The following is a 20,740-nucleotide window of genomic DNA, read 5'->3' on the forward strand; positions in this document are numbered from 1 at the left end:
TCCAGAGTGCAGTGGCTGGAAGAAGCCATTGGAAGGAATATTGCCCAACACACTTACTTTCCCCCAAGTCTGCCATCCTGAAGACTGGACAGAGTGATCCCCCAACACCTGTGTGCAGGTAGACACGAGGCAGCACAGTCTGGCTCCAGCGTTTATTGCAGCTGATTCCTCCCACCGTGGATAGCAGAGCTGTGGGGTGTGCGAGGCCTGGGGAGGGAGCAGGGCCTGAGCAAAGCAGGGTTCACTGACTGCAGGGGAAGGGAATAGGCACCATGTCCCCCTCCCCAGGATGGGAGCGGGTGCACCCACCCCAAACCAGTGCCTGTGCCCCAGTGCCAGCCAGCACCATGGCACTGGGCAAAGCTGTCCATGTGCCCAGTGCTCTGGGTGATGGCTCCTGAGCCCCAGAGCTGCTGTGTTTCAGCTGGTGAGGGAACAGGAGCTGTAGGCAGAGTAGGATGTGCACTGGGACTGGCATGGGAATGGGGCGCTGAGCTGGGGATGGTGGCACCCCCTCACTCCCAGAGGGCTGTGCATGGTCAACACACATCAGTGGGTTTGACCAGGATGAGGGACGATGCACAGTCACCATTATCACAGAATCCTGGCCAAACAATGTAGTTTTTGGCATTGAGCAGGACATTCTGGCACCTGTTGTACCACCACCCCCCGTAGCTCTTGGCACAGTTCCCGCTGTACTGGTCCTGGTCCTTGTCAACTGTGCTGAACTTCATGTTGTCATGAATGCCCCCCTTCTTGGGGTGGTAGAGGGTCAAGTAGTCATCCCCATCACCAGAATGCCGGCCCAGCCTCAGCGGGTACCCGCTGGCCTCGCTCTCCACTCTGAAGATGTCATACTCAGCATAGTGGGTGACGTTGGTTTTGTCCCGCACGACGAAGCGCACCTTGTAGGTGCCCTGCTGCGTCAGCAGGTGCAGGTACTCGGTGCCCAGCCAGTAATCGCTGTGCACGTTCCCAAAGCCATACTTGTAGGTGGTCCAGGATTGCTTCCACGTGAGCTCAGTGTCATGAGAGTTTCTCTGGACGACAGTCCAGCCCTTGCCTTCGGTGTCCATGTCGCACCAGACCACGCGTGGCGGGGATCTGGCCGGCTGGATGACGTACACGCCACTGGGGCTGTTCTTGCGGAGGCGGCTGCAGTCTGGGGGGAACCCTGTGGCTGCAGCAGCAAACACAGGGTAGGGGGAGAGAGAAGGTCCATGAGTCTATCAGGACAACAAGGAGCTTCTGAAGAGCAGTGAGGACTCAGGACAAAAAGGAGTAGTTCTGTCTGGGGCTTTTTCCACTGGCTCATCCTCAGGGAATCTGAAGGTCTCTGAGCCAGTGGCCTCTGTAAGAGCTCTGGAACCTATTTCTCATTATTTGCTGTTTCATTTGGAGCCTTCTAATGCATCTTGCCAAGAAAAGAAGGGTGAAAAAATCTCCAGGATTTCAATTATGTCCTCCAAGTGTATCTGGCCCATATACTCGTGATATATTGAACTGCAGCTCTTGCAAGGACCAGAAGTATCCAAAATGCTCCACTGGATGAGGGTACGTAATGAAAATTTATGTTTTCCCTGGGGCTCATGGTATTGGATAAGAAGGCTTAGTTCTGCCTTGGTCTATAAGGGATCTCTTTCCTCAGCTTGTCATAATTTATGTGATGTCTCATTACTTACTAACCAAACTAATTTGCCATCTAATTTGCTTTTCTTGGTTTGTGTCTGATGTAAGACAATTTGCTGTGGGTAATTCCAATTCAACCCATGAAATTCTGGGTTTTGCAGGTGCTGTCATCCTCCCTTGAAGGGAGGAAGGGAATGTTCCTAATCCAACAAGAGCTAAACAAAAAGCCAAATGGCTGGGAGGATCTCTCCTAGAATTGAGCCTCACAAACATGGCACAGCAATCCTTTCAAGCTGTGCTGTTTTGGTAGAAACTTGTTCGTTTCAGCAGGGACCCACCAAGGGGGTGAAGGTGGCTTGGCAGGAGTCAGGCTGTAAAAGCCATGGCCCAGGGGTTGTGTGTGTGAGGAGCTCCTGTGCTGTGCATCCCTTTGGGTGTTTGCTTGCCTTCCCTAGCACAGAGCAGACCTGAGAGTCCTGCTCTGTCCCTCGGTACCCAGCCAGTGCCCCCCACCCACCCGCTACTCACCACTCCGGGAGCTGGCAGTGGGTACGGCTGGACCAGCGCTGGCACACAGGAGAAGCATTGCCACCATGGTGGGCAGGAGGACAAGGTCCCGGTGCAGCCAGGGTGTCCCAGCCTGGAGCCCTGGGAAGGAAAGTGCCCATCACCACCAGGATCCCTGGGAAGCCCCTACCCATCATCATCAAGATTCCTGGGCAGGCCCCTGCCTATCACTGCCAGGATCCCTGGGCAGCCCCTGGGATGCTAGGAGCAGGGAAGGCAGAGCCAGGGCACAGTCAGGAGCAGAGGGTTCCCAGGGTAGTGGAAGCTGCAGCTTCAGGACAGGCTCTGCCCTTCAAGGCTGAAACAAGGTGAGAAATGACTCTGTCACCTCTTAATCAGCCCCTTCCCTGCACCACACAGCAACCTGCAGTTTGTTCTCAGAACCTACAGCCCAAGAGAGCAAAGAGAGGGAAGTGACACAGCTGGATATGGGAACAGCAGTTTGCTGGGGGGATCACAAGAAACAGCTTTTTTTTGAGTAATCATGCTTAAGTCTTTCATATCAACCACTCCAGTCCAAGGACAGCTAGAAGGAAACTATCCCAGAGGATGGGTCCTACTGCACTGCTCCCAAGCAGACAGAGGAATCTCCTGGCCCACACAGGGATAAAAGCCCAAACCCTGTGTGCTGACCAACAGCACCCCCCTACACCCTGCACTCATTCACCTCCTGGGGGAGATGCCACCACACCTGGGGCAGGATCCCTGAGCAACCTCACATGCCACATGCATTGGTCAAGTAGGGAAAGGACCAAGGTGAAGCTTAGGTCTGCACATTAAGCTGCCTTGACAGGATGTTGGAACACATGGCACAGGTAGTCTGGGGCGGGCACAGGCTGGCACCAAGCATGTCTGTTGTTTGGTCCTTTGCTCTGGCACCCCTCCTGCTCCCAGGGAAGCTCACAGCTGCTGTCCTGCTCATCATTCTCTGTGCCTTTGCATACTCACCCTGTGAGGTCTCATTTGAGCCCAGCACCACACCGGAGTGAGGTGTACCTGAGCAGGAAACTCACCCATCACGACAGCACAGCTGCGGAGAGAGCAGGAACCGAGTGGTGCACCCTCCCATGCCAAGCTGTCCACTCTGGCTTTATAGGCACTGCACACACCCATGTGTGCTCACACTCATCATTTGTAGAGGCACAAGGAGGCACTTTCAGATTATTGCTCGAGCAGTTTCCAGATCCCATGACAGCACAACTCAGGGGAGGGACACATGTCCTTCCAGCCAGAGAGGTACAGAATAACCCCGTCCATGCTGAGCAGTTTCAATTATTGACTGTCCCTACACAAACACTACATGCGAATTGCACACTTGGAGCAAAATCTGGAGAGCCATGATCAAAGTGAAGTGGAGAGACCCAGCTTTTTAAGGATATACAGAAACTAGCAAAGGAGGAGAGGTCTATGTGACCAGTCCCAAGCCTGATCTTGGAAAGTTGAGGACAGGTCCTCAAGAGAGGTGCCCACTCACTAACTCTCCACTGGCAGGTTTTGGGATCAGTCACTGAGCTGGAGCCAGTGTCCCACAGCCAGAGCTACAGTGTCGCCCTGCATGCTCTCAGCAAGGGCTCCAGGTAACAAACAGGTATCTGTGGGTCCCTTTGCCACTCTCCTTTGCAATCCCCATCTTTGGCCTGGTGAGTTCCTACAGATCCACCTTCAGTCCCAGAAATGTTGACCAGGAGTTTCTCAAAATGCTCTCAGGACAAATGCTTTGGGAGGGCTGTTCTTCCTGCCAGAAGGTCCAGGAAGCTCCATCACCTTTTCAAGTCAAATTTAAGAAGATAAAGATGTGTCCCTTCTACCTTCTTCTTCTATGTTGGTTTCTGATCAGACTTTTTTTCATGGCACAGCTTCACACCTGCTGTTCACAGCAATCCAGGGTAAAGCTGAGGTTCCCACCAAACTTTCCACACTATGGAAATCAAACAGTGCCATTTGCAGGCCTTGATGAGTGGCATCCAGACCTCTCCAAGATAATGGATCCCTGGTAAGGGATTCCTGGATTGACAAGATGAGAGAAAACAGCCTCAAGTTGCACCAGGGGAATTTTAGATTAGATATTAGGAAAAATTTCTTCATGGAAAAGGTTGTCAAGCACTGGAACTGGTAGAGTCACCATTCCTGAAAACATTCAAAAAACATGTGGATGTGACACTTGAGGACATGGTTCGTTGGTGAACACAGTGATGCTGGGTTGACTGTTGGATTTATTGATGTAGAGGTCTTTTCCAACCTTAACGATTCCATGATTCTATGATCAAGTTCCATCTGAACACTTTGATATCACCCCTGCTAGCTTGGTGAGAGGTTGGGAGCCAAGGGTGATCTGAGGAGGCGATGTCTGTCCTGCCAGGTCCAAGCACAGTGGAGAGGGCTGAGTGTGGGCTCCATGTGAGGCAAGCAGCCAGCTGGATCCAGGATCCTTCATGAAGGGACACAGGGCAGAGGGCAGGCCTGGAAATAGGCTACTGCAGGGATGTGAGCAGTCCATCCAGGAAATAAACCATCCACAGAGTAAGTCTGAGGTCCATCCAGAAAAAGTGGACAGAGAGGGGACTGGAGTCCCCCACTGTGCCATGTGGTTCAGACCTAGACTGGAGGTCTAGGGCTGAATTCAAACTGACTTAGTGGGCCCAGGGGAAGGTCCTGGGTGGGACAGGCCACCAGCCACAAGAGCCACGACAGCTGTTACCCTGAAAGGGCAAATCCACCCGACTGGGCTGACTATGTGTGGCCCAGTACTAAGATGTAAAGGCTGGGGAGGGGGGTTTGCAGAGAATTGGAGACACAGGGTCCAAGAACAGCAGGACCTCTGGGTGCCTCTGGTTTGGCCTCAGCGCCAAAACAGTGACAACTTGAATGGGCTGTTTAGGGTCACACCTGGATCAGTTGTGTATGTCAAGGAATGGAGGTCCCACAACTTCTCTTCTTTTTTTTTTTCCCATCTTTGAACACACTCAGGCCGAATTTTTTTAAATCCGATTTCCCTTCCTTCTCCTTGTGTCTGTTGGCTCTCATGCTTCCTGTGTACCTCCGAAGACAGTCACAGAATCACAGGGTGACATAGTAATTTAGGTTGGGAAGGACTTCTGGAGGCCATCTGGTCCAAACCATGCTCAAGCAGGTCCTTGTCCAGTAAAGTCTTGAACACCTTTAGGAAGATAAATCCCACAGCCTCTCCCTGGGCACCTATTCTGGTATTTTACCAAGCTCATGTTAAAGCAAAGCCCTATTTCTAACTTGAATTTCCATGTTCCAACTTAGATCCATTGCTTCTCATCCCGCCATCATGGATGTCCTTGAAAAATATGTCTCCATGTTCTCTGTGTCCTCCCATAAGATGGTTGCTGTCAGCAATAGGACCACTTCTGTGCTTACTCTTCTCCAGGTGGAGCAAGCTCAGTTCTTTCCAATTCTCCTGACATGTCCTGAGCTCCAGGACTCCAACCAGCCCAGTGGCCTCCACTGGCCTCCAGACTTGCTCCAGTCTGTTTCTTGCAATGAGGGGTCCAAAGCAAGACACGGTGCCCTGAGGAGCCTGACTCCACCTGCTCCTCCCCCTCCCACGAGGTAGCTCTAGGCAGCCACAAGATCCCATCTCAGCCTTCTGTTCTCCAGGCTGGACAAACCCATCTCTCTCAGCCTCTCCACATATGCCATGTACTCCTGCCTCAACTTCCCTGGTGCTCTTAGCTGGATCCTTCTGGAGCTGAAGCTGCTGCTCTGCACAGGGAACCCCCACACAGCCCTCCAGCCGCTGTCTCACCTGTGGGAGTGAATAATCCCCTCCCTCACCCTCCTGGCTGCATTTTTCCAGATGCAGCCTGGGATGCAGCAACAAACAGATCTGTTTCAGTATCAAACATTGATCAAGGCTAGGTTGCCCAGGGCTTGGAGCAACACGGTCTAGTGGAAAGTGTCCCTGCCCATGGCAGGGGAATGGAACAAGATGATCTTTGAAGAAACCTTCCAGGATTCTGTGTTTCTGTGAAATATACTGAACAGGAGCTGGGCCCCAGGATAGAGCTGGGAGTTTGGAGAAATCCCCTGTGTGACCTTTCCCCTGCCTGCTTTGCTCATCCTAATCTTCACATGGGCCACAGCCTCCTGGAAAAACTAGCTGGAAGCTGTTGGAGAAGCCCTGCTGAGGGTCACTGCATGTCTGTGCACAGGCACAGCAGGTCAGGCACAGGAGTGTCCATGACCAGGTGACCACACTGCAAGGACACAGACTGTGACAAAAATCCCAGCCTGTCCATCCAGGGTGGGTGCTGGGCTACAGGAGCCCTCATAACTCAGAACACTGCAGGCATCCCTGGGAAAAGGGAGGTCTGGCATTTTCTGTAAGACATCTGTGGTGTAAGTACTCCTAGAGCAGAGAGGGGCTTGAAGTGAGACCATTTTACATCAGCAGCACTTCATGATGCCCAAAACTCCCTTGTGATTGCTGCAAGGGCCACCATGGTGCTGGGGGGGACCACAGTGCACATTGCGCAAGGGGCAGCACGGCAGTGGCAGGGCAGGGGTGTCAGGAGGCACTGGAGTGGAACTTTCTGAAGTTCAGTGCACAGTTTCCCAGGAACACTGGAGTACCTCTTCCCTGAAGGGTCTGTGGGGTCCCCAGGGGCTGTTGAGCTCAACATCGACTCTGAAGAGAGTGATTTACGCCTGATATTTGATTTCCATCCAGGAGGTGAAAGTCATCTGGGTATTTACTTACCAGTTGAGCTCTGTGGAGATGCCCCAAGAACGTCATTCCCTGGGGAAACACTGCACTGTAAATTGTGGGTATTTTAAGGCATTTGCTTATTGGCACCATATTATTTGCTTTGCCTCTGAAGAAAGCTCTTCACCTGTGTGACACACAGACTTCATTTTCTGAGGACTGATCACTTGATGGTGAAGAGCAAATAAGCCCTAAGCCACTGGTCCTGCTGCCAACCAGAGAACAAGTGCTGAGGTTTGGGTCTTGTGCCTCCACCCCCTCACCTGCTCAACCCTATAACTTTCAGGCTGGACACCCCTCCAGCCAGGACAAAACCATCCAGCTTTGTGCCCCACAGAGACGGCATGGGTGAGTGTAAGGTTGGATGGAGGGGATGGGATGGGATGGGATGGGATGGGATGGGATGGGATGGGATGGGACCTCTGTGTGTGACTACAGGTCACAGGGTACCCCAGCACTTTGTCTGCTGCAGGGTCTGTCCTCCCCATACCCTGGAGATGCCAGTGCTGAGTCCATTGCCCTGTCTGTGCCTGCTCTGCCCTGGGCTGGGAGCTGGGGCAGGAGCCTGCATGCTCTGCTATTTTCAGGTTGTACCAGTGTAGCCCTGGAGTGCTACACAGATCATTGTACAAGTTTCATATTTACCATTCTTTGCAATTTTCAGTTCCCCAAGGAAAGTGTTAAATACTCTAGACTAAAAAAGAGATTTTTTAGATTTTCCTTCTGAATGAGTGATATTGAACAGGTACCCAGATTTGGAGGTCAGATGCTCAAAAGCACATTGCTGTCCCCAGAAGAACACTCACAAGAAGTTGATCCTCCTCCTGCATCTCCTTCCTATGCAGACTTTTCATGACTAGTCATGGGGGAAGGGCTGGCAGTGGGGGGAGCATTTCTTCCCTGGGTGCCTCAAGGAAAAATGTCTTTAAATATGTCCCAAACACAAGAATATGAACATACCAAATGTTATGTAGGAATTGAGAAGTGAATCAGTTGGACTGAAGTGTGTTTGAAAAACTTGCTGTAAAACTGTAACCAGCATGAATGATTGGGACATCTCTGAGCATTTTCAAAATGGGGTGTTTGTCTCTAGGGTGTCTGCAATTCCACACAGCAGTTCCAGGCTGGCATCCATGATGATTTTCCTTCTCAGGCATCCCAGAGAATGGTGCCAAACCCAGGTACCCCAGGGCAGTGCAATAGGTGTTGGCTCTGCTTGGTTTTGAACAGTGAGGGGTTCACATCAGTCATCTGCCAGGTGAGCTGTATGTGTCTTATCAAGACTTCCCCATGGGCAGGCATCTCCACAATGTCCCACTCTTTAGGAATCACAACAAACTTTCTGTTATTTTACTTAGGTTGAATACTGCAAAAAGTGTGCTGGTTTTCCCTAGTACTCTGAGCCAGAGCAGAGCAGACCAGTTGTCCACATATGGAAATCTTGAACTAGCCACATAACCAACATAACCACACAAAGGGCATAATTTACCCCAGACAGGCTGTAACTCCTGAAGGTCTGTGCTGCCTTTCTTTGTCATGCTGCTTGCACACACATGGCCCTGCCTGGGCAGGCACAAAACCGCAGGGCAGTCCCAGCTCAAACCACATGAATATGTCATGGGAGCATGATGGGAGCTGGGAAGAAAGGGGATTCCTCCCTCTGCTCACTCTGCTTGTTATCTCTAGTCCTGAGCCTTGAGTTTTATAGGGTGTAGTGGTTTGGTCCAAAATACTCATTACTGTTTACCTTCTGGGAGATAAGAATTAGGAGAAATGCAAAGCAGGCACCAATCTTGAAAGAATATAAAGAAGTTTATTAACAGACCTAAAAGAGGGGGAAAAAATTATACCACCTTCAGAACTCTCCTCCTCCCTCCACCTTCCTCCCTTCTCCCACTGACAATGGAAAAAGACAACCCTTGAGTTGTTCAGTCTGTTACCACTTCCATAATAACCTTGTTCAGTCCATTTAGAAAGAGAAGTCTCTTCTTGCTCGCGCTATGAAAACATTATCACAACGAGACAGCCGCCCACTTCCAAATATTGTTCAGTCCATTTAGGAAGAGGAGTCTCTCTGCTCGCATGTGAGTCCTTTTCCCCCAACTTGCAGCTTTTCCCGCAACTGCTTTCGAGGGTCCACTCTTGAAGTTTTTTGGGGTACAATTTTAAGGTTGAGCCTTTCAGAAACAAAAAACAGAGGCCCTTCTCCTTCCCTGGGAGCAAAGGGTCTTCATCATCTTCATCGTTAGGACTATCTCTGGGAGCATCTCTAAGGACTGAGGTTTTCTCCTTTCCCATTTGGAGCAAAAGTCCTCATCACTTCCATCTCTCCCTGTCCAAACTTCTCATGAAATTACAGCTGCGTCAGCATCTGCCTATCTCAGCGCAGGTGCTTTTGCTCACGAGTTGAACACTCCACCCCCCATATCTTCATGAAATGATAACGGGATACTCTGATATATCATAGCTTCACAACAGACTTTCAGCTTTAAGTATCTCCTCTCTCCCTCAGGTTTTCAGCTCTTCACAGCACTAAAAGGGTTAATCTCACCTTGGCCTTGCAGCTGGAATGTGGCTTATCGCTGTTGGTCACCTGACCTCTGCCGGACAGCGGTGCCCCTTTAGCTGATGGTCATCCTGGAGCCGTGGCCTGGCCTGGCCTGGCCTGAGCAGGGCCTGGCCGGGCCCGCTGGCCCCCACACGGGGCCCGCAGCCACCTGTGCCAGTGCTGAAAATGAGAGAGAGTTGGGGGGGAGTTTGCCTATTCTTAAATGTGGATCACAGAGGCGGTCACAACTTTAAGTGGCTTAAAGAATTGTCCATATTCAAACTGGCCAGCTGATAGGTTCTGTCAGGTCATAGAGGAAGCTGTAAGAAGAACATCACTTCCAAGACTCAGCTTGCTAACCTATGACATAGGGATTTCTGATTACAGACACTTTGGCTTTGGACAAGGTTTTGGCACTTCTTCTGTCTCAAAAGCCACTACAGCAGGTGCCACCACCAATGACTCCTGCTAATGTGTACATGACAGTTCATCTAATGAGCTCATCTACATAGGGCTCATGGCTCCAAGGGAGCTCTACAAACAGTTTTATTTTCCTATTTTACACTGAATGGGATTATTGGCTTTCCAATAGAAGAGTTACAATCTCTTTCTTCCAATATCTTCCCATTTCAGCTACCCAGTGCCTTTGTCTCCTGCTTTTGACCTGCCTGCTGGCCCTGGCAGCATCTTTTCCTGATGTTGACATAAGAAACTTGTACCTCCTCAATGGCACAATGGATGACATTCTGAATGCTCCCCCACAGTCCTCCCAGCCCGGTAAGTATGGCCCTGAAACAGGGAGAGGCAAACAAGGTCCTGATCAGTCAGATCCTACACAGCCTACACCCTCATCAGCCTGCCTACACCCCTGTCACAGCAAGGAAGGACTAAATACTGCTCTGAGAATGTCTTACTGGAACAAGAGTAACCTCAGGGTCCCCTTCTGCTTGCTGCCTGTCTCATCTGCTGCGACTTACGGAAGTTCTTCTGTCCATAAGTGACAGAAAAACAGCCAAAGAGCTGTTCAGAGCTCACAGGATCCCAGGAGAAAGGACAATTTGGCAGCAAGACGAAGCCCAGGGTGTTGTGGGCTGTGGGCTCTTCCTTGGAGAAGAAGGGTTAAAGATGCTACAGTGTGTTTTGAGGACATGGAGAACAGTCCCTACCTCTGGAAATCACAAGGTCAGTGGAGAACTGAATTCAAGGGAGACCTCAATACAAAGAGGAAATAAATGAAGTTGATACAAAGAGTTTAAGCAGTGACACTGGCACAGGGCAAACAGCCAGGTGATGGCACAGAGTAACCTACAGGGTTATGTTGTAACCTACCAGGGTATGTTGGAACAATGAGGAAGCCTTCAAGAAATGCTCCTGGAAAAATAAACAGGGGCTGTGGGTGGGATGTGGCATGACAGAAAGAGCTGGTTCCCTTCCAGGGGAGGAGGAAGTGTGCTCGGCAGAAGAGCTCAAGGTCCAAGCGTTTGGTGCTGATTTCGCATCACCTGTCAGGAAACTGCCAGCACAGGGAGCACTGCGACTGAGACAAGAGCCTGGGCTTCAGCAAGAACTGCAAGTCTGAGTAGAGAAAGAATGTGTGCTCTGGGCTCCACAAAGCTCTCAGGAACATGGTGTGATTTTGGGGTTGTCTTGTGCAGGGCCAGGAGCTGGACTTGATGACCCTTGTGGGTTCCTTCCAGCCTGGGATATTCTATGATTTTGTGGTTTCTCACCTACGGCACTGCTAGCATGCTCTGAAAACATCAGCAGCGTGAATGCATGCTGGGTGAGCAGGGAGGCATGCCAGAAAAGACAGGCCAGCATTCCAAAGTCTTGACTTGGAGAGGAGTGCTTCCAAAGGGATGGGGTATGAAGGCAGAAAGGAGCAGAGGCAGACTGTGCCTTACAATACAAACATGAGTAAACAGCTTCATATGGCTGTAGTAGAAGTAAATTCCATGGTAGGAAAGTCCTCCAGACCACATCACATGAGTGTTTCCCACTCAGGCTCAGGTTGTAAAGAAAGTCAAAAGGAGTCAAAAAGAGAGTCAATATCAAAATTCAGAAAGTCAGAAGTCTGGTAGGCAGACTTTGTCAGGAATGGGCTTATACAGAGTGCAAGAGGCTTAAGTTAAACACTTCACAAGGGAAGGGGTAAGACAGTGCCAGCTGAGACTGAAAGCAGGGAGCAGGTATTTGAGGCTGTCAGAGCAGCAGCTGCAGGGTTAATTGTCTGTTTTAGAGAGGGGACAGGAATGGCTTTTGTAATTCCATAAGCCTGTGACTCATCCCTCTGTTTCACAGCCATCAGTGGATACAGAGATGTCCTTGCAAAAGAATTGCATTAACTCATTCTAAACCATCCTCTCTTCCAGCAATACCCTTCAAATTCCCTTTTGAGCAGACACCTCTCCCAACTCCTGATACCTGGGCCAGTTCTCCTGTGTCTGCTCTCACATTTCTTCCCCCACTTTTTAATCCCTCTCCTTCCCAAGTCCCTAACTGCTGCTGCTGCACTCTAACAACCACCTTCCCAGTGTTGCCACCACCATTTGGGATTTTCCCCTACACGGTATGCCCAAATCCTTTCCACCAAGAAAGCATCAGCCTCACTCTCACACCACATAAATTCCCCCAAACTACTAACTTGCTGATATCTGAAATTGATAAATTCCTCTGGAATTAAGAACAGTAACAGAAAAACTGGAATATCATCTGGAGAAGATTGAGCTCTCCTAGCAGGCATTTGACATGTCTACTCTCCACACTCATTCCTGTCTCCTGTGTTAATTTAGATGATGGTGATGGACACGTCCGACAGGCCAGGGACATCGCCCACCACCCACCAGCAAGCCACGGTGAGTCTCTGCATCTGCCCAGGAGCTTTCACCATCACTGGGCTCACCAAGAGCTCTCGGACAACTTATCCATGTCTTACACATGCACTGGCTCCTCCCAGGAATATGCTGATTTTCTGATGGGCTGCAGAGGTGCCACAGCTCATAACCTCCGGGGACTCTGCTACCAGCTATGTTCTGGGTTCAGTACTTGATGTGGTGCTTTTGCATGGGGAATTTTCCAGATAAAGGTCCAAATTGGAAAGTGATGCTTCATTACTGGGAAGTGGTGATTAGTCATTTTCTTATTTTCACAGTTGATGAGAAGACTGGGTCTGACAGAATTACTGAACTGGCTGGGTCAACATTAGCCCATAAGGCCAAAGATAGGTCCTACCTGGGTGGGGACAAGCGCTGACAGAGGTACTGAGAGTGGAGCAAGTTCCTTCCCAGCAGTGTGTAGTGCATTCAGCTGTTTGTTGTGTGAGGTGCGGACACTCTGGAGCGTGGAAAGGCCATAATCAACAAGTCAGGAAGTCTCTAAAGAGCTACTTGGGTAATCTCAGAGAACAACAATGGCTTTGCCCTGCTTAGATCCCAAAGGCTGATTTAATTGTTAGAGATATGGATGTCATGATCACCCTCTCTATGGGGTTTCTGAGTTTATGGCAAAGCATTAAACCTCTTCGCTGTACCAGCAAGTGATTTTGTCCCCCAGATTTGCATTTGTCTGTGGTGATACACCATCTGCATGACACAGGCAAATCACTGAGACTGAACCCACGCTGGATGAAGATCCTTGGGTGACCCAAAGACCTGGGTGACCCAGGCAATGCCTGGCTTGCTCTCACCAGACATTTTGGTAGTGTGTCCCCATCAGTTTGAACCCAGTCTTAGGAAGATGTGAAGCTCACCTCTACACTGATCATCTCAATATTTTGATTTACTCCTGTGAGCGCATGGCAGGAATACAGCCTAAGAATGCGTGTGCAAAAGGATGTAGACACAAAAGAAATACCCCACTTTTAGGGGAATTTAATAACCGTCTCTTGTTTCCAGCTCCAGGTTGGCCCAAGGACTGCAGTGAGATTCCCCGTGGAAGCCACAGTGGCGTCTACATCATCCAGCCCAAAGGACTGCACCACCTCGTGGTGTACTGCGAGATGAACGTGACCCACGGGGGCTGGACCGTCATCCAGAGGAACCAGAGAGACACACCAGTCACCTGGGCCGAGTCCTGGAGCACCTACAAGTATGGCTTTGGGAACGTGCGCACCGAGTACTGGCTGGGCACCGAGTACATCCACCAGATCGCCAAGCAGAAGGTCTACCAGATCAGGTTTGTCATCCAGGACTCTGCAGACAACTTCAACTTCGCAGATTACAACCTGTTCAGTGTGGAAGACGAGTCCCACGGCTACCGGCTGAGGCTGGGCTCCTACAATGGGACAGCTGGGGACGCCATGACCTCAGACAACCCCAACAACATGCACGACAACATGAAATTCTCTACAAAGGATCGGGATCAGGACACTTACAGTAAGAACTGTGCCTACAGCTATGAGGGTGGGTGGTGGTACTCATCATGTTATTCTGTGCGGCTGAATTATAAGGGCGGCATGACATGGGGCAACCTGTGCAAGGGGAACTGCAAATCCTCTCTTATCCTCATTAAACCAGCTTCATATTGTTAGTACTTCTTCCTCCTCCTGTCCACAGTGGACACTCTGCAAAAGCTCTGCATGGCCCAAGAGTGTGAGCCTCTCTGGAGCAGAGCAAGGAGCACAAGGGTAGCAGGGCTTGAAATGCCACTTTACAATCCCCCACTCCAACTGCAGACTCCCCTCTGCTCAGCTCCGTTCCCCTGTGCTTGCCAATGCTTCCCTGTTATTATGTTCATAATCAAGAATTAAAAAATCACTTCTGAAATTTGTGGATTTCACATATACCTTCCCTGTGGGAGGAAGACAGCCCCGGAGTTGCATTAGTCTCCTTGCTGTCTCCAGAACTCACAGAAAGCAAAAAAAGCTGCATGCCCCAAATTTCCATATACTCTGAACCTCTCTGCAGTGTTTGGTAAAGCATCCAATAAACATGCTTGCTTGAGCTCATTCTTCAGTAACGACATCTGATTTGTACCTCTGATGTTCTCCTGTGAGAACCAAGAAATCCCATGTCAGGTGCCAGGACTGGAGTCTTGAGGTTTATCATAGAATCACAGGCTGGTTTGGGTTGGAAGGGATCTTAAAACCCACTTCATTCCAACCCCCCTGCCATGGGCAGGGACACCTTCCACTTAACCAGGTTACTCAGCCTGGAGAGAGAAAGCCTTGAGTGTTTCTCATGGATGTGAGAAAATTAAACCCAGTTACACTGTGATAAAGGCCCTGTGATCTGCACAGGGGTGTTCAGAAGGGACCTGGCACGTAGGAGAACTGATCCTACATCCTCACCACACTCACAGTCATGAGTCAGAAGCTGTGGCAATGTCCTGGTGCCAAGGTCTCACTCCTGCTAGGAGGCTGCACCTGTCAGGATGTGTTGCCTGTGCTGCCTGGATGTCTGTACTGCCATGCTTTGATCCTGTAGAAACAGGATTTCAAAGCCATCAGTAAGTCTGTCTGCTGTGATCATGAAGCAATGAACTTAAATGGAAGCAAAGGAGAAGTAGGCTAAGTATTAGAAATTAGGAATTCTCCACTTGAATTAGGAAACACTAATGAGGGCAGACCTAATTACAGTAATGGGACCACCATATCCAAGTTTCTGATGGATTAGATTTAGATGAACCTTTGCCAGGAAAAGTCCAGACAGAGCTAATGCTGTGAGGCTGCAGGACCAGGGTCCCTAACATCTTTGTCCCATGATCGTTCCAGTACTGCTAGGACAGACTGCCAGAGAAGCACTTTGGTATTCATAAACCCTGTCTTGTTTTGTCCTGTAGCAGCACAGTAACAGCCATGAGTTTCACTTCCAGGACCAACAGCTCAGGAAAAACCCATCCCTGGCCCACCAGCTGCAGAGTCCAATAGGTGCTGGGAGCCATCCAGAGAAGTTTGAGAAATTAGAAAATGCTGAGAGAAATGAGCAGTGGAGGATGTCCGAGACAGAAAGAGCCTGACACTGCTCCAGGGAACGGCCCTCAGCACTGCAAAGTGGGGGGGACACCTGCACCTGGGAATGTCTGAGGAAAAAGTGAGCTCAGGGCTACTCCTGCTGGAAGCATCTCTCGGGGCTGTACTTGCCCCACTGAGAGCCTCCAGCACCAGGCACTGAGCCCCCCAGCACAGAGCACGAAGGACTGGCGGGACTTCCACGTACAGCCTGTGCCTGCCTTGGAATGTGCATCACAGCATAGGGAGGGGATGCACAGAGCAGCTCCAGGATGGATTTGCGTTGGCTGGAAGAGCAGCTCTCCTGTGCCAGGGTGAGAAGCTGGTAGAGCAAGGAGACATGGCTGTTAGGGAGGGTCCTGGAATTTTTCTTCTAGGTTTCTGAATCCTTGCAAATATTTGGTGACCCTGTGGCAGCAGTTCCTGGTCCCAGTGGGGCAGCGCTTCTGCCTTCCTCAGGGGGCGAAGAGGCCCGCAAAGAGCCGCAGTGCCAGGGTGCCGCAGTGCCAGGGTGCCCCAGTGAGAGGGTGCCCCACGGCTCCCAGCCCTCCTGAGCCAGTGGGCAACAGGGCACCAGGCTGTCACAGGGCGGCACCGGGCAGTGACGGGTGAAGCCGTGGTGGCAGCAGGCGGGGGCTGCGGGCTGCACAGCGGGGTCCAGGGTGTGCACAGAGGGTGCAGAATGCACAGAGCGGGATGCAGGATGCGCGCAGCGGGGTGCAGGGCGCGCACAGCGGGTGAAGGTTGCGCACAGCGGGGAGCAGGGTGCTCCCAGAGGGTTCGGGGTGAGCAGGGTGCGCGGAGCGGGAGCAGCGCCTGTGTCCCCCGGCCAGGGGCGGCGCGGTGCGCTGCGGAACGGGAGCGCTTCGCGCTCCGCTGCGGCTCCTTTAAGACCGGCGGGGGCGACGGGCGCGAGGCGGCGCGCGCGGCTCCCGGCGGCGGGGGCGGGGGGTCCCGGTCCCGATCCCGATCCCGATCCCAATCCCGGCCCCGGCCCATGTCCCGGCCCGCGGCGCCGCCCGGCTCCCCGCGCCGCCTCGGGGCACTCAGCACGGCGCAGCTCCGGGCCCTGCTGCAGGACGAGCCGCGACTGCAGCGCGCCGCCCGCCTCAGCAGGAAGGTACGGCCGCGGGGGCCGGGGGGCCGGGAGGGGCCGAGCCCCGCAGCCGGCAGGGTCAAGCCGTGCGGCACTCGCTCCTCTGGGGCTGTCCCGCTGCGCAAGGTGGAGCCGCCCGCGGCCCGGGAACTGGCGCTGCGGGGCCGGGTATTCTCCGATGGCACCGGCTCCGTCGCCCGCTGCCCTTATCTTGACGCCCGTAATCCCGAGGGCTCTGGAGGAGCCGCAGAGTCCACCGGCGGGGCGGGGGAACCTCCGCTCGGGCGTCCCGACCGCGGCTGCGCGGGGCTCCCGGTGCTGAAGCCTCGGGCCACCAAACCCAGGGCCACCAAACCCCATCCGCTGCCCACGCATCCCCGAGATCTGGTGAGGCCCCGGCCCTTCGCCCGCCCTCCAGCCTGCTCTCGTTTTCCGCAGCCGGGATGAGCTCCGCGCTTTCCCGGCTCCGCTGCAGAAACGGGCGCAGGTTATTCTGGAATCGCTCTCGGCCCGATTTCAGCGTCTTCCCTAGGTGTCCCCGAGTGCAGACGGTGTGTGCGCATCGAGGGGAGGGTGCTGTCCCTTCCGTGACATCCATGTCCTCTGCCAAGCCCTTTCCCTGCAGAGGGGCTGGGCAGCCGGCGCTGAGGTTTGCCACGGTCAGGTTGAGTCACCTTGCATGGCCCGGCTCCAGCCGTTGCATTCCCCCGGGATGCACCCCCTTTCCAGGCAAAGCAGAGGGATGGAGACAGTGCAGAAAAAGAGGGCTCACCCTCCGGTGGATACGGATCCCTGCCCAGCAAGGTGCTGGATCTGACTGTTTCTGCCCATTTCTCATTGCTGACACACACGGCTCCCATCCCATTCCCACAGTTCCAGAGTCTGCAGCTGGAGCGGGAAATGTGTTTGGCTTCAAACTGCACTCAGGCCAGGGTGAATCTGTCCCTGCGCCCACGGCTGGAGGATGGGAAGGCTTCCCTGGCCATCAAGTACCAGGAGCTGCAGGAGATCCGAGAGGCATGTTGGGACAAGCAGCAGCGCCTGGGTGAGTGGAGTGCAGCCTATGGGCTGGGGCAGAGCCTGGCACACCCAGAGCAACCCCTGTTAATATGAGGGTCCAGGTGGGCTCAGTATCCTTGGACCTACCCCAGGGAAATGGTCCAGCCATGATCAGGAGTGGTGGGGGATGATGCTCCCTGTGACATAGCAAATCCTTAGCTGGGACCAGTCATAGAATCACAGAACCATTTGGGTTGGAAGGCACCTTAAAGATCATCTCATTCCACCCTTTGCTGAGGGGAGAGACACCTTCCCCTAAACCAGGTTGCTCCAAGCCCAGTCCAACCTGGGCCTGAGCAATTACAAGGATGAGTCATCCACAGCTTCTCTGGGCAACCTGTGCCAGGGTGGGATGGAAGCCATGGTGTGCAGGTGGCTCCAGGGATGTGTTTGGGGGTGTTTGAGTTCAAGGAAGTGGGGGAGTGGATGCTTGGGGATGGGAAAGACAGCAACCCTAGCAGTGGGGGCATCCAGGGGAAGGTTGGCAGCCCCATCCCCTTCTGACACACAGAGGCTTATCTGGAGAAGTGGAGCCCACAGAGCGCCCTGGACCAGCTCCAAGCCAAGCTTGATGCCTCTGAAGCAGAGTCAGAGGTGAGTTAGCTGAGACCCCTGTGCTGTTGTCCCTTCCTCACCGGGGCCACGGACTGCTCTCCATGCCCTCCCATGTGCCAGGGCCTGCAGAAGAGTCCAGGGTCCAGGGGGTGCTCCTTCTGGTCCCACTGCCCATCCCACAGGTACAGATAAAGCAGTTCCTGGCCCAGGACCTGCCCCTCGAGTCCTTTCTGGAGTCCTTCTGCCAGAGCCGCACACACTCCCACGTCTGCCGGACGCAGCTGGAGAAACTGCAGGAGCTACTGCAGAAGGATCAGGTGCAGAAGGACCAGGTGGGCAGGAACCCTGTGGGCCCTGTGGGGTGCCCAGGTACCCCAGCTAGCCTGGCACTAGCCCACCTTGCCCCATTGCAGAGTGGAATAGCCCCCAAAGCCTTTGATCTCTCCTACGGCTTTGTGCCTGCCTTCCTCATCCCCTCGGAGGCTGTTGTGCCCTTTCCTGTGCCAGCTGCACCTCCCAAGCACCATCTTCCAGCTCTGGGACAACAGCCAGCATCTCCCTGCTCCGAAATTCCCAGCCTGGGCTCTCCCCTACGCCTTGTTGGACACATCCCCCTGCTCAGTCCCCAGCCCGGCCGTGGGCAGCAGCAGCTGCAACACCAGAAGCAGGAGCCTCCGCACCGGTAGCAGGGCAGGGATGTGGGATGTCCCTGCTCCTGTGCCTCCACAGGCCTCGTGCAGGAACACGTGGGCAGGGAACATGAGGGGTGGTGGGTGGTGTAGGCACAGCTCCAAAGGGCTGTGGGGTCTGTGGGGCAGGCACATGGGTGGGTGCTCACAGAGGGATGGAGGTACTTGGTTGGGGCAGGTGCCATGGCTGGGTAGGGGGTCCTGCATTTGGGGAACTGCTGGGGGGAGGTCTCTGCATCCACAGCAAGAGGAATAGTGACAGGAGGTGGGGGTGGGTGGCTTGTAGGGATGTCAGTGGGCTTAGCTGGGAGAGACAGCAGGGAAAAGAGCACAGAAGCACTGGGTGCCAAATGCTTCCTAAATAAAGGCTCTTTCCATGCTCTGTGTGTGCTCTTTCCATGCTCTGCCCCTTGGCTCTGGCTGTGAACAGCAGCATGGGACAAGCAGGGAGGAAAGGGTTACCAGGAGGCACTTGCCAGGCTTGGAGGTGACTGGCAGCCAAGGAGGGCCCTCCAGCCTGAGGAGCCCCCAGACCTTTAATTCATACTTGGCTTAGGCCATCACTTCCCTGGGGAAATTGAGAGCTCCTGCAAGGGGTACAGAGCCTGCCATGAGTGTGTGTTTCCCTCAAGAGATGTACCAGGGACCAGTTTGGCCCTGCACATGGGGAAGGCTCATGAGGTGCCCAGAGATGCCTCATGCCAGCAGCAAAACCCTCGTCCCATGGAGGGTTATACCCTGTGGCCAGCTGGGCTTGCTCGTGGCTTGGCAGCCACTGGTCACATCAGCCTGCACTTGTGTCCACCTTTCTCACAACCTCAGAGGCCATTGTGCCCTTTGTCATTCCTTATCCACCTCCCCCATTCTCCAGCCCTCACTGGAAAAAGGGACAGGAGGCCTGAGCTCTGACCTGTTTTATCCCAGGCTCTTCTGTTCTTTCCCTTAGTATCACACAATGGATGGTAAGTCCAGGGGGTGGTGCTCCCCATCCCCCAGGGGACAGCCTGGTTCCTCCAGCTGCAGCCTCCTGGGCACCCCTGGGAATCCTGGGGTGCTTATTCCCTGCTGTGGCATATCCATTGTGCTGTTTTTAGCTTTTGGTTTGGTATCAGACTCTTCTTGTGCTCTCAGACCCTGTGTAATTCTTTTCCTCTTTCCCAGTTGCCTGCCGAACTTGCATCTTGTCACTGGTATGTAGACTGGAAATCATCCCAAGCAACAAAAAGCCCTAGCTCAGGCTACAAAACACCCCAAAATACAGGTCATTAGCTTGCACTGTCGGATCATCCTCCCCCACTGAGGCTACCTGGCCTTATGCCAAACTTCAGCCCTCATTTATGGCCAATATTCCAGTATTACTAGTTAAAGCAAGTTTAAAACTAGGATAAATAGGGGACCAGCCACTGTGACTTTATTGGCATGTGAGGAGATGGTAGTCACTGGAATATCTGGAGTTTCATAAAGCACCTGCTGCTTTCCTAAGTCCCACTTTGGGCTCAGCCTGGCAACAAAGGGCCTGATTGCCAGTCAGGCTCTGTGCTCATCATGTGCGTTGGAGTCCGCAGCCAGGCACCTGCCTGGGCTGAGCCCCAGCCAGAGGCAACACTGGTGGGCTGCCACTGCCCTGCCACAGGGGACCAGGCACAGCACTGAGGCATGGGACAGTGCACGAGGAGCCAAGCTGTGTTGATTTGGCATGGCCTGTTTTTTTTGGTAGTGGGGGAGGGCCACAGAAGTGGCTTCTGTGAGAAGCTGCTAGAAGCTTCCACCATGTCTGACAGAGCCAATCTCTGATGGCTCTGAAGATGGACATGCTGCTGGCCCCATCAGAGAGGTTGGTAACACCTCTGGGATGACACATTTAAGAAGAAAACCAAAACAGCGCACGCCCAGTTGATTCCAGGGCTGGCGAGGCGCC

General features: G+C 53.0%; 3 protein-coding genes across 5 annotated transcripts; 2 read left to right on the forward strand and 1 right to left on the reverse strand.

Annotated features, from left to right (window-relative positions):
• Positions 1–146: 146 nt before the first annotated feature.
• LOC116453758 (fibrinogen-like protein 1-like protein) lies at positions 147–17,318 on the reverse strand. 2 transcript variants are annotated; one of them, XM_032129512.1, is made up of 3 exons: positions 16,976–17,318; positions 2,158–2,277; positions 147–1,180 (listed from the first exon to the last, which is right to left on the reverse strand). In XM_032129512.1, exons 1-3 carry the CDS (start codon positions 17,115–17,117, stop codon positions 540–542), a joined length of 903 nt encoding a protein of 300 aa, XP_031985403.1. In that variant the 5' UTR covers positions 17,118–17,318; the 3' UTR covers positions 147–539. The 2 variants fall into 2 exon arrangements, with proteins under 2 accessions (XP_031985403.1, XP_031985402.1); XM_032129511.1 differs by lacking the exon at positions 16,976–17,318 and adding an exon at positions 3,210–3,278.
• On the forward strand, positions 7,029–14,432 carry LOC116453757 (fibrinogen-like protein 1-like protein). Its single transcript, XM_032129510.1, has 4 exons — positions 7,029–7,276; positions 10,110–10,253; positions 12,269–12,331; positions 13,370–14,432. Exons 1-4 carry the CDS (start codon positions 7,273–7,275, stop codon positions 14,002–14,004), a joined length of 846 nt encoding a protein of 281 aa, XP_031985401.1. The 5' UTR covers positions 7,029–7,272; the 3' UTR covers positions 14,005–14,432.
• On the forward strand, positions 16,112–19,204 carry VPS37D (VPS37D subunit of ESCRT-I). Of its 2 annotated transcripts, XM_032129505.1 has the most exons (5): positions 16,112–16,543; positions 17,393–17,564; positions 18,090–18,172; positions 18,316–18,465; positions 18,547–19,204. In XM_032129505.1, the coding sequence occupies exons 1-5, from the start codon at positions 16,127–16,129 to the stop codon at positions 18,817–18,819; spliced, it is 1,095 nt and encodes a 364-aa protein (XP_031985396.1). In that variant the 5' UTR covers positions 16,112–16,126; the 3' UTR covers positions 18,820–19,204. The 2 variants fall into 2 exon arrangements, with proteins under 2 accessions (XP_031985396.1, XP_031985395.1); XM_032129504.1 differs by having other exon boundaries at positions 18,316–19,204.
• The last annotated feature ends 1,536 nt before the right edge of the window (positions 19,205–20,740 follow it).

Source organism: Corvus moneduloides, chromosome 20 (assembly GCF_009650955.1).
Source record: "Corvus moneduloides isolate bCorMon1 chromosome 20, bCorMon1.pri, whole genome shotgun sequence".
NCBI classification, from domain to species: Eukaryota; Metazoa; Chordata; class Aves; order Passeriformes; family Corvidae; genus Corvus; species Corvus moneduloides.

Coding starts and splice junctions, on each gene's coding strand:
- VPS37D (XM_032129504.1), top strand. CDS start 16,127: ATGCGCGCAGCGGGGTGCAGGGCGCGCACAGCGGGTGAAGGTTGCGCA. Junction 16,544..17,392: donor CCGCCCGCCTCAGCAGGAAG/GTACGGCCGCGG, acceptor CCATTCCCACAG/TTCCAGAGTCTGCAGCTGGA. Junction 17,565..18,089: donor GGACAAGCAGCAGCGCCTGG/GTGAGTGGAGTG, acceptor TCTGACACACAG/AGGCTTATCTGGAGAAGTGG.
- LOC116453758 (XM_032129512.1), bottom strand. CDS start 17,117: ATGGATGTCACGGAAGGGACAGCACCCTCCCCTCGATGCGCACACACC. Junction 2,278..16,975: donor TCTGCAGCGGAGCCGGGAAA/GCGCGGAGCTCA, acceptor TTTCCTTCCCAG/GGCTCCAGGCTGGGACACCC. Junction 1,181..2,157: donor CACTGCCAGCTCCCGGAGTG/GTGAGTAGCGGG, acceptor TTGCTGCTGCAG/CCACAGGGTTCCCCCCAGAC.
- LOC116453757 (XM_032129510.1), top strand. Junction 10,254..12,268: donor CCCACAGTCCTCCCAGCCCG/GTAAGTATGGCC, acceptor GTGTTAATTTAG/ATGATGGTGATGGACACGTC. Junction 12,332..13,369: donor CCACCCACCAGCAAGCCACG/GTGAGTCTCTGC, acceptor TCTTGTTTCCAG/CTCCAGGTTGGCCCAAGGAC.